This window comes from Ambystoma mexicanum, chromosome 3q, assembly GCF_040938575.1.
Source record: "Ambystoma mexicanum isolate Mex_15411 chromosome 3q, UKY_AmexF1_1, whole genome shotgun sequence".
In the NCBI taxonomy this organism is placed as follows: domain Eukaryota; kingdom Metazoa; phylum Chordata; class Amphibia; order Caudata; family Ambystomatidae; genus Ambystoma; species Ambystoma mexicanum.
Genome location: NC_090926.1, coordinates 303379655 through 303392129, shown reverse-complemented (window position 1 = coordinate 303392129; position 12475 = coordinate 303379655). Strand labels below are relative to the sequence as shown.

Sequence of the window (12475 nt, the reverse complement as noted above, 5' to 3'; positions counted from 1 at the left end):
TAAGCCCCCCCCCCCCCAACCTTAATCACTGAACACAAACCAATGCCTAATTTCAAAGAGCAGAAACGTCTGCTTTGAAACAACCCCCACAAAGCATCCAAAGAGCATGTGTGCACCTGCCGCCGACATCCACATTCGAAGGAGTTGCTGAAGGAGGAGGTCTGGACAGTCGCTCTTCATGTGCAAATCCTACATGAGCAGAGGCTGGCGCCACCTTCCCAGGGGCAGAGGCGGGAGCAACAAGCACACTTTTGTCCTGAGGAGAAGGAATTAAGTTTAGATTGAGCTTTTAGAGAAATAACATGAACATTACAATGCTGAAGGTTTTCTTAAACAACTTGAGAGGAGACAACGGGAGGCAGAAAGGAAAATGTTCCGGAACCAGAGAATCATGCCATGTGACCCGTAAGACAAAGATCGGAGGTTCCGGAAAAACAAAGGACCTGCTCCTCTCTGGGAGTCGTGAGGTGGCAGATACTAGCATGACTATGTGCACATGGGCCTCCAAGTCAACAGGTTATGGTTTGAGGGGCAGACTGTGAGGAATGTTATGGCTAAGGGCAATATATGCGAGTTACATTGGCTGAGTACTACTTACAATTACAAAAACAAAATGCTAGAGTTACAAAAATGAAGTGGTTACTGTACAACAGAGCAATTAACTTTCTTCACACAATTTTATCTTGCAAAGCATATACAATTTATTTATTTTTCACTTGTTAGGCGCTTATACGGGAAGCAAATACGGTATCAAAGCTCCCACAGGGCAACACGGAGGGGACAGGGGATCATAGGTAAGGAACAAGTTACTTACCTGTAACTGTTGTTCTCCAGCATGGGTCTGGCATGGATTCACATGCTCATGAATATTCCCCGTCGTCAGGCTGGGAATCCTCGGTAAAGAAAAAACCAGTATCAGTTTCGTTTCTGATCTGTCTTTCGTAGTAATAACCAATCACTGGTCTCTGCGTCATACTGACCACAGCCAATGACTGCCCTCTACCTAAGCACCGCCTCTGGCAGCCATCTTCAGATTTGGAAGCACGTGAAGTGGCAGTATGACCAAGTGAAGAGCCGCAGAGGGGTAGGCGGGAGGGTTCGCATGTGAATCCATGCCAGACCCATGCTGGAGAACAACAGTTACAGGTAAGTAACTTGTTCCTTCTCCAGCATGGGGTCTGGCATGGATTCACATGCTCATGAATAAAGAATACATAGCAGTACACACATGCACAACCACGGGAGGTGGCAAAGGCTCAACATTAAGCATCACATCAACTCAACATTAAGCATCTTACCTCCTCACCAGGCTCACCTCAGGCGAACAGGTTGCGCAGCACTGCTTGGCCGACCCTGGACTCCTCCCTGGAATCCCGGTCGACGCAGTAGAATTTCGTGAAGGTGTGCGTCGACCTCCACGTAGCAGCCCTGCATATGTCCAGCAGGGGCACACCAGATAGGAACGCCGTGGTAGCTGCGATCGCTCTGGTGGAATGGGCTCTCGGACGGCCAGGCAGCGGTCGGTTTGCCAACCGGTGACAGTACATGATACAGCCGGAGAGCCATCTGGAGATGGAAGCCTTCGAGAGAGCCTTCCCCTGATTGACAGGTCCAAAGTTCACAAAGAGTTGTGACGTCTTCCGAAAACCTTTCGTGCGGTCCACGTAGAACTTCAGCGCTCTAGCTACATCCAGCGAGTGCAAAGTCCTCTCAGCCGGCGACGAAGGCGACGGGAAGAACACAGGTAACACCAAGGGTTCGTTGAGATGAAAGTCCGACGGTACCTTGGGCATGAAGGAGGGGTGCGTCCTGAGCACTACCCTCGTGTCGTGGAAAGTCAAGTACGGTGCCTTGCAGGAAAGGGCCTGGATCTCTCCCACTCGTCGTGCGGAGGTGATGGCCACGAGAAAAGCTGTTTTCCACGATAGAAACTTCAACGGGGCCGAGTGCAGAGGCTCGAACAGAGGTCCCATGAGTTTGGTCAGTACCACGTTGAGCTCCCACGCCGGGGCCGGAGCCTTCACCGGCGGGAACGATCTGAACAGTCCCTTCATGAACTCTTTCACCAGACGATGAGACCACAAGGACGTCCTGCCCGTGGTTCTGGTGTATCGGGAGATCGCAGCAAGATGAATCTTGATGGACGCGTGTGCCAGACCAGCTTTGGCCAGCGTCAGCAGGTACGGCAGCACTTGGGGAGCCGTAATCCGTAGAGGGTTAATCTTCTGTGCGTGGCACCAGACAGAGAACCTCTTCCATTTGTGTCCGTAGCATTTAAGAGTCGAGGACGCCCTGGCCTTTGCAAGAACCTCTCTGCAGTCGGCCGGTATGTCGTATCCTCCAAACTCTAGCGCTGCAGGAGCCAGGCCTGCAAGTTCAGCGACTTCGGGTCGTGGTGGAGGATGGCGCCTCCTTCCCTGGAGAGTAGATCCGCGTCCGCCGGCAGCTTGATTGGCGGGGACGCCGACAAGTCCAGAAGGTCCGGGAACCATATCTGCCTCGGCCACGCAGGTGCGACGAGGATCATCCTGCACCGTGACCTCTTGAGCTGGTTGACGAGCCGGATTAGCAGAGGCAAGGGAGGGAACGCGTAGAGGAACAGGCCCTCCCAGGGGAACGAGAAAGCATCGCCCATGCTCCTCGTCTGGGGAAACCTGCTGGCGAACCTCCGGCACTTGGTGTTCGTCGCCGTCGCGAACAGGTCGATCTGGGGTGTGCCCCACCGTCGGAAGAGGCGATCCACCAGATCCTGCCGTAGTTCCCACTCGTGGCACGAGCGCAGCTCCCTGCTGAGTGAGTCGGCGATGGTGTTTTTTATCCCTGCCAGATGAAACGGCACCAGAAGAATCCCTTGGGCGACGGCCCAATGCCACAGGTCCTGCGCCTCCTTGGACAGCGCTGGGGACCTGGTTCCGCCCTGTTTCCTGATGTAAAACATGGTGGTGGTGTTGTCGGTGAAGATCCTCACCACCCTGCCCTTGAGGGACGGAAGGAAGGACCTGAGGGCCCAAAACACTGCACGGAGCTCCAGGACGTTGATATGCAGGGACTTCTCCGTCGGGAGCCAGAGTCCCCTTGCGTGCAGATTTTCGGTGTGCGCTCCCCACCCTTCTAGGGAGGCATCCGTGGTCACAGTCACCTGGTGGGCTGGGGTCTGGAAGTCCATGCCCGCCGTCAGATGCGCGCGGGTGCCCCACCACCGTATCGCTCGTCGGAAACTCTCGTCGAGCTTGATCCTTTCCTCGAAGCTGCCCGTCGTCTGGATCCAGCGCGCATCCAGGAACTCTTGCAACGGGCGCATCCGGAGCCTGCACATGGGAATGAGGTAGATGCAGGAAGACATCCCGAGGAGGGACTTGATGGACCTCACCTTGGCCGCGTCGGCCACCAACATCCGTTGCACCTTGCCCAAGATGGTCCTGGTCCTCTCCTCCGACGGGGAGGCCAGAAGGGACACTGTGTCGAGCCTCGCTCCCAGAAACAGTGCGACTTGCGCGGGCACCAGGTGGGATTTGGCGTAGTTCACGGAGAATCCCAGGTCCGTGAGGAGTTGGACGGTCCTTGCCGTGTGGACCACGGCGAGCTCCCTCGTCTTGGCGCGGATGAGCCAGTCGTCCAGGTAGGGGTAGACGTGAATCCCCTCGCGGCGCAGCTGCGCCGCCACCGGTGCGAGGCACTTGGTGAAAACCCTGGGTGCCGACCGCAGTCCGAAGGGAAGGGCTTTGAACTGGTAATGACGCCCTTGGACCACGAATCTGAGGAAATTTCCGAGGAAGTAACGCGAGTAGACTCCGGAGCCCCGAAGCCTCTTTGGGACGAGTTCGATGGCGCCCTTCCTGAGCATCGCCTTTACCTCCAGGAGAAGTTGAGGGACGTGAAGTTCTTTCCTGGCCACGGGGGGGACGCGCGGGCACCTTCTTTGAAACTCGAGCGCGTGGCCCCGGGCCAGGGCGTCCAGCACCCAACGGTCGGTGGAGATGGACTCCCACACGCTGACGAAGCCCGCCAGCCGGCCTCCCACCGGGGTGCTTCGGTGGGGGCCCGACCCCACGGCCGGTTCAATCCTGCTTGGACGCGGCCTTGCCGCCTTGGCCCCCTTGGCGACGACGGCGGGGGCCGCCAGACTTGCCTCGTCCTCTGTAGGCCTCTTGCGACGACGAGCGGGCCGCTTGACGGTAGGAAGCGAAACCGCCGCCGGAACCTTTGGAGGCGCCCTTGCCTCCGCCGCTCCGAAAGGGCGTCCGCCGTTGCTGCAGCACTCCAAGGGCCCGGGCCGTCTCCGTATCCGCCTTGATGGCCTGAAGGGAATCGTCCACTGTCTTCCCAAACAGGTTGTTCCCGTCGAAGGGCATGTCCAGGACCCTGTTCTGGACGTCCTGCCGAAAGTCCGTAGCCTTGAGCCATCCGCGCCGTCGAAGGCAAACGCCGTTGCCCATCTGGCGGAACCCAGTGTCGGCGATGTCCGTCGCCACGGTGATGGCGTGGTCCGAGGCCACCTCACCTTCCTGCAGGATCTCAAGGGCCTCCGCCCTCTTGTCGTCCGGCAGAAAATCCAGCAGGGGAGCTATCTTGTACCAGAGTTCCCTGTCGTAGCGGGCCACGATGGCCAAGGCGTTGGCCGCTTTAATCGTCGTCGCCGCCGACGAGATGACTCTGCGTCCCATGGCATCCAATTTCTTTCCCTCGCCGTCCGGCGGGGAAGTCGACGTGGAGGCCGCACCCCCCCCCCGCTTTCTTCCTGGCTGCCGCGGAGACGACGGAGTCCGGGGTAGGCTGTGCCCGGAGGCATAGGGGGGCCGAGTCCGGGACCCGGTACTTTTTCTCGTACCGGTCTCTTTTCGCTGGCGTCGTGGAAGGGTTCTTGAGGAGGGAAAGGCCCTCATCCCAAATGTCGTCCAACAGAGGCACTGCGAGGACCGTCTTCCTCTTGGTCTCGCGCCGTTGGTAAAGGAAGCCTTCCTTTTTCTTCTCCTCAGGGCAGAGTTGGAAAAGCTCGGATGCCCTGGCGATCATTGAGTGGAACGATCCAATCTCGTCGGGCGGAGAAGCCCTGGGGGGAGGCGACGACGGAAAATCCTCGTCGTATGCCTCGTCGTCCGTACCCGTCGCTGCCGTGTCAGTCCCCGTATCATCCCCTCGGGTGGACGGGGAGGAGGGCTGGATGGGGCGCGATGGTTGAAAAGGAGGCGGTGGATGGATCCTTCTTTTCTTGGTAGGGGGAACACCAGAAGGTCCCGGTTCTGGATCCCCCGACGGGAGAGGTTCCTCCGTCGGTAACGGTAGTCTCGTCCTTATCTCGGAGCATAAGGACTGTATAGCCAACAAAATGGCCGCTGAGTTGTCCTGCGGCGCTGGCAGAGGGGAATCCGACGGGCGAGCAGGGGCCCCGTCGGTATCCTCGACGATGTCGTCGTCGTCACCTGCGTCGGGGCCCATTCCGACGGGCTGGTCTTGTTCCACGCCTAGGCCGTGGCTTAAGACCTCGATCAGTTCCTCTTCTGAGGTTGAGGCCGAATCTCCGACGACGCCCTGCCCCCCCTTCTTCCCCACGGAGGGTTTCACGGGGGTCCTATCGATGGGCACGAAAGAAGACTCCCTCCGAGGAGGCAGGGAGATTCTGGGCCCCGAGGCCGCCACCACTGGTGCAGCCTCCACAGGCTGGGCCAGGGCCGCCGCGACCGTTTCGATAGAGGGCTTGGTCGAATGGATCAAGGCCTTCACCACCTTAGGTGCGCTCACCGCCTTATCCTTGAGGGAGGGGGCACTGCCACGCTCCTCCTCTGCCTTAGAGCTCGACCGGGGTCTCTCCAGGAGCTTCGCCGGGTGCTCGGCCTTCCTCTTACCCGACCCAGAGCGTTGGCTCGTGGTTGATGGTGCCGGGGAGGGTGCGCCCTGCCTGGCGCCCGTAGAGCCCGACCGTTCGGCGCTCCCGGTGCCAGCGGACTCGCGGTGCTTGGCCTTATGTTGGGCCCCCGTCGCCGGGGCGCCCTCAAAGGTCTTAGAAGACCGCTCAGATTTCTTCTTCTTCTCGCCAGACGGGCTCTTACCCTCCAGCCAGCTGGCGAGACGTTGATGGCGGTCCTTCATGGTCCGTTCCGACATGTTGCCGCAAAACGCACAGTCCTTCTCCACGTGCGTCTTGTCCCCATGAAGGCAGTAAAGGCAGAAAGAGTGTTCGTCCTCCTTGAAGACGTTCTGCAGCTGGCATCCAGGGCAGGCCCTGAACAGCTTTCCGGGCGTCGAGCTTCCCTTCTCCTGGGCCATCTCCGAGACCGGGCCTGAGAAGCTTCTGGAGTCCTCCGAAGTGTAGCTCGACGAAATCTTCACCCTTGAGGGGCACAGATGAATCCGACACGGGTCCCCGTTGATCGGATGTAGGATCGGTGGAGCTTGAGGCTCTTTTGACCGAAAGAATCGAAGTTTTTGTGAAAAAGCGCGAAAAATTAGCACTAACGCTCGAGAGCAATAGCACGAGGATCCCAACACATGAACGTGCGGTAAAAATCTGAAGATGGCTGCCAGAGGCGGTGCTTAGGTAGAGGGCAGTCATTGGCTGTGGTCAGTATGACGCAGAGACCAGTGATTGGTTATTACTACGAAAGACAGATCAGAAACGAAACTGATACTGGTTTTTTCTTTACCGAGGATTCCCAGCCTGACGACGGGGAATATTCATGAGCATGTGAATCCATGCCAGACCCCATGCTGGAGAATGTCATTACAACAATGTTAAATTATTAAGTACAACAAAATAAGAAGAGAACGGAAAGGGGAAGACAAACCTGCTATGACTAGAGTGTTCAGAAAGTACAGAGGGGACAGAGGTATGTGATTGGTGCTTTGGTGTTCATGAGAGTAGCAGGTGAAGTGCTATGAATTAGGTGAGGAACAAGTTACTTACCTCCAACTGTTGTTCTCCAGCATGGGTCTGACATGGATTCACAGGCTCATGAAAAATCCCTGTCGTCAGGCTGGGGAATCCTCAGTAACAGAAAAACTATCAGTTTCGTTTCCAAACTGTCTTTCTCCTATAAACCAATCACCTTAAGTTGAGTTGAGAAGAGATCAACCTTACCTGCCCTTTAGAAAACGACTTATTACAAATCTCAACACGACTGTTAGCTAGGGAGTCCCTCTCTGCTATTCTATGTTACTTCGCAGATACTATCCTGCTGATAATCATCTCTGAATCTGTACCATAGTTGTATATAAGCTGTACATTTTACACTTGTCTAGTATTCTTCCTTGATTGTAATTATTGACATTCACTTCTTGAATTTTCACTTAACTGTGCATAATATAACTGCATATAACCTTAACACTCTACACACTACCTTATACCCATCTTTGATTGTAAATAACCTTTATTTGTATATGTTTGTGGTCATTTTACGTTATATCTGCAACCTTGTAAACTGTCTGGGGTGGTTAGGAAGTGAGGGAGGTGCCCGAAACTCCCTGTGCCTAATCTCCCAGGAGACCCAAATGCACTCTGGCGTGATTAGCTGGCTGACTGTCCGGCAAGGAAAGCCACCCTGATGGGTGAATGGCAGCTAGGCTGGAATGAATGGGAGGAAACTGGATAAAAGGCGAGTCTCTTGGCTTGGAAGGCAGAGTCGACCACTGGAACGAAAGAACCGAAGATGAGCTGGAAGAGGACGGCTGCTGCAACTCCTGGACCATTGGTTTGCCCGGTGAAGCCCTGCTGCAGGTCCGAATCACCAAGTTCATCTAGACAGAGAAGCCCTTTAAGGACGCTGCTTTGAGTTGGTGGGACCAATCAACTCTTAAGCCACCTGGATACCCTTCTCGGAGCTGCTTGTATTTTCTCAGAGTGCTGCAGGAAACCAAATAACCAGGGAGAGGGACACCAGTGTGTGTGCTTGACTACAGCAACCGGAATTAAAGATTTGCCTTTGCCAGCTTTTTCACCAGTCCCAGTGCAGGAGTCCCCCACCGCCCCCCCACCCCGAGGTCCTCCCTCTTGTCCCCACGACTGAGGCTCAGGAACAGCGAGATCTGCAGGAACTGCAGGAACAGACATCTTCAGCTGCATCTTTTTCTTCATTGTAAGGTACTGTGAAAACTCGACCGAGAGACCTTTACTCTCACTGCGAAAGTGCTTGAAACTTTGGCAACTTGCAGGCCTAGTCAGCTTGTGACCCAACATATGAACCTTTCTTTTATGAACTACTTCTGAGAACTTTGGTAAAGACTTTTCCGTTTAACTTCCAGAACTGCTTTATCCTATACAAGACTTTAGCCCATTGCCTTTGGCCTAACCTATTGCTTTGAATGAACTCCTCTGGGGAACTCAAACTATTTGCACTGTTTAAGAGTAACTGTAATATTTGTTTTATTAACTTATGCCATTTTGCTCCTCCTTCAAAGTAGTTTAAATGCCTCAGAGCCTAATATTGTTAAGTACTGAAGTATATTTGTGTTATATAGATTGCCTCCTCCTAGTGAATGTTTTTATAAATGACTGAAATAAATTAATAAGTGTTTTACCAAGAAACCTTGAGTATAAGAGTCTATTTGAAAATTTGTAATTATAGACGTCTGTGTAACATCCTTACAGCTCACATTCCCTCTTAAGATAAACTAAAGTAGGTTGTCCAGTTTCACTGCGCCAACACAATAAATAAATCCAATATTGCTCGAGTTGCAGATTTATTGCAAAGTAAAGTAGAACACCCTGACACGTGTTTCGAGCAGTCCTTGCTCTTCCTCTGAGGCTGATGAAAAACATTTGAATTAAATTCAAAGTAAATAAAATAATGGTTGCAATCCATGCATGAACACAAATTTATACACACACAAAAGGGTTTTTCAAAAATAATTTAAAAAGTATATATAAGAAGGGAGTGATATAGTGTAACACACGCGTTCCATGTGTACATTATCACATAGACCATAATTATAAAGTAAAACAGTTAAAGGGGGCAATCAGCGCGGTATTGTAACCCAAGATTGAAAGGAATGATTTCCAATATAGATTAAAACAAAACAATTATGATTTGCCAATTAGGCATGTAGTAGTTAGGCAGTCATCAAAGTAGAAACATTGTTCATCAGGGTACAATTAAGCATTAGTAAATATTTGATCATCCATTGTATAAAAATAATTTAGATACAAATACCGTGATTTAGCTGTGAGAACGGATATGAAGCAGTCATGGCGGAATTTGTGTTGTCCCAATTTGGTGAGGCAAAAATAAAGTGAGGTATACAACAGCGAGAGGGAGGGAAGAGAAAAAACGGTAACGCTGTGATTAGTCTTCCATTGGGTATTTGTTTAAAGGCAAAACTGCAGTGCATACATTAAAAAGGTAAATTAAGAGTGGTGAGATACCTTATGATTGAGTGTTTGTTACCGTAATCATATCAGATGAATATAGGAGTTCCTGAAAGAAAACATAATGAAATTGCAGTATTACCATATATGGTACATAATTTAAAGTACTTGTGTCCATGAACAATGGACGTGTCTTAGCATGGTCTGGTAGAGAGGAATGGATAAAATACCTGGATTCTATTTCATCGCAGTTGCAGCAAGTGCTGGTGAAGCGGTCCGAGCTGCACGTGTCAATATAGGTATTGCGTGGTTTCAAAAGAACCAGGACCAGGTGTAACGCAAAGATAAGAAAAAGAGAGGAAACAATCAAAATCAATGACTTTGAGCGCATCTGGAAATCTAACATGACTGATGTCACTACGGATGCTAGGTGAGCGCTCCTCAGTGCGAGCGCGGTGGTCTAAAGGGCTATGTAATAAGTCATTATCTCAGGGGGGGGGGGATCTTTCGATCGCCGTAGCTTCGCTGGTTCCTACGCGACCAGCACTTTCACTATAATTAAGTACAATCACGTGTGTACAGCTTCAAGGCGGAAGTCAGCAAAGTTAGATTTTCACGGCGGCCATCTTAGAAGGGGTTCTGAATCATCAGAAAGCTTATGACTTATTAGTAAAATTGTGTGGAATTCTATAGGTGTGTTTGTTATGATTTGGATCAACTATATCTAATTATACAAATATATCAATGGATATTAATCCTGAATTTTAATATTAGGAATGAATAAACCATGTGGTTGGTGACTCTGATGCACACGTCTGATTATATCACGCAGTATTAATGGGAGAAACCTACACGTTAGAAGGGGTTAGCAGTGGGTGCATGATTTAAACAGAATGATGGACATAATAAAGTATTGTCCTGCGTCCCGTGTGATTTCTAAAACCTTCCCTCTCGAATTGTACCCATATATATAACTAAACGAGGCCATTGCATGTGGGAATTCCCAATATAAGGAATTGATTGTATTGAGGGGCACACATTGTAACTAAGGTGTGGATGAAATCATGTGAAGACCTAAATCAATAAATAAAAGAAGATGTGTTACAGTGAAATGATTCATAATTTTAAAGGACTACTCCAAGGTCACGGTCTGTGTTGAGACCACAGTACACAGTCCTGTATTGACAGATGAGTCTAGCTTCAAATCTCGGTAGCATTAGTGTGAGGTTACACCCCCCCCCCCTTGGAGGCAACATAGCTTTTGCTAGTCCCACAAATCTTATGTCTTGTTTCTGGTCCAATTGGTGATATTTCTGCCAATGGTTGGCAAGTGGAAATTTAGAGTCCTGGCTGGAAATGGTGGACAAATGTTCTCTGATCTGTATTTTGAGAGGTCTAATAGTGCTACCAATGTATTTTTTGCCGCATACACAGATACTGCAGTATACAGTGAATTTGGTATTGCAGTTCATAAGTGATTCGATATGGTGTGTTTGACCTGGATTAAACAAAACCTGTTTGGTTTCAAATGCATACGGACATATTGAAGAGTTACTACATTTGTGAAAACCTATAAGGTGACAGATGGTCCCATTACACCTACAATATATTTCTTGCCTAAACCTCATAAGGAATTCAATGATATACCAGAAGGCAGACCAACTGTGAGTGGAAGAGGAGGTGTTTTGGAATCAGTCTCCATCTTTATCAACGAATGCCTGTTACCTGCAATGCTCACTACAACGGCCTATATTAGGGACACAATGCATGTCCTTCAAATACTTCAAGATTTAACATTCAAACCCAATCTTCTGATGGTAACTTTAGACGTGAAATCACTATATACGTCTATTAAACATGATATGGCAATCCAAAGTGTGGACTTTATATTTGGACAATCTTTAGCATCTTTTTATGTGCATATTGAAATGTTAAAACAACTATTGCTATTCACCCTTCAAAACAACATCTTTCTATTAAATGGAACATATTACAAGCAACTTATTGGGATAGCAATCGGTGCTAGCTTTGCACCAGCTCTAGCTAATATTTTTATGCACTTTTTTGAAGTACATGTATTTTCCCAACACCTGTACAAGCCATTTCTATTTTTATGGAAGAGGTATATAGATGATGTTTTTATGCTGTGTTCAGGTAACAAGGAACAACTTCTTCAATGTATAGATGTGCTTAATTCTAACACATGGGGCATTCAATTCACCTGCTCATCCAGTACGAGTAGTATTGATTTTCTAGATCTTACCATCATGAACACTGATGGAGGATTCAACACTAAGACTTTCAGAAAAAGTACCTCAGTCAACTCGGTTCTACATTCAAGAAGTTGCCACAAAAAACATGTTAACTCCAATATCCCTAAGGGGGAACTTATCAGAGCACGCCCTAACTGCACATTGCTTTCGGACTATATGACAGCGTCCCAACTCATTCCGAATAGGTTTATTCAAAGAGGTTAAAACAGGAAACAAGTTGGAGATACCATCAGACAGGTCAGCGAATACAAGAGCGATGTATTACTTCAACCCAGAACTAGCATGAGCAAAGAAGGACCCAACAAGATTAGACCAATCATTAGATATAACAAAGACAGTCATGTATTATATAACATGAAGACATTGGCACATATTGCATTTGGATGTGGAGATAACCAAATGGATTGACTCTTTCCTAACTTTACATACAGCAAAGGAACCACCCTGAAAAATGTGCTGAGTCCGTCGTTCATGCAACAACCAGAACGACCATCCACGTGGCTCAGCCAAGAGCACCTTATAGGTTTTCACAAATGTAGTAACTGTTCAATGTGTCCGTATGCATTTGAAACCAAACAGGTTTTGTTTAATCCAGGTCAAACACACCATATTGAATCATTTATGAACTTCAATACCAAATTCACTGTATACTGTATTATCTGTGTATGCGACAAAAAACAGATTGGTAGCACTATTAGACCTCTCAAAATACAGATCAGAGAACATTTGTCCACCATTTCCAGCCAGGACTCTAAATTTCCACTTGCCAACCATTGGCAGAAATATCACCAATTGGACCAGAAACAAGACATAAGATTTGTGGGACTAGCAAAAGCTATGTTGCCTCCAAGGGGGGGTAACCTCACACTAATGCAACAGACACTTGAAGCTAGACTCATCTGCA

General features: G+C 49.7%; 1 protein-coding gene across 3 annotated transcripts in view; it reads right to left on the bottom strand.

Moving 5' to 3' along the window:
• Positions 1 to 12475, bottom strand: part of KMT2D (lysine methyltransferase 2D) — a 2224302-nt gene that overhangs the window by 929546 nt on the left and 1282281 nt on the right. For all 3 annotated transcript variants that reach the window (XM_069653836.1, XM_069653837.1, XM_069653838.1), the window contains one exon: positions 117 to 256. In XM_069653836.1, the coding sequence (XP_069509937.1) occupies positions 117 to 256 (140 nt within the window). The remainder of the gene's footprint in view (positions 1 to 116; positions 257 to 12475) is intronic.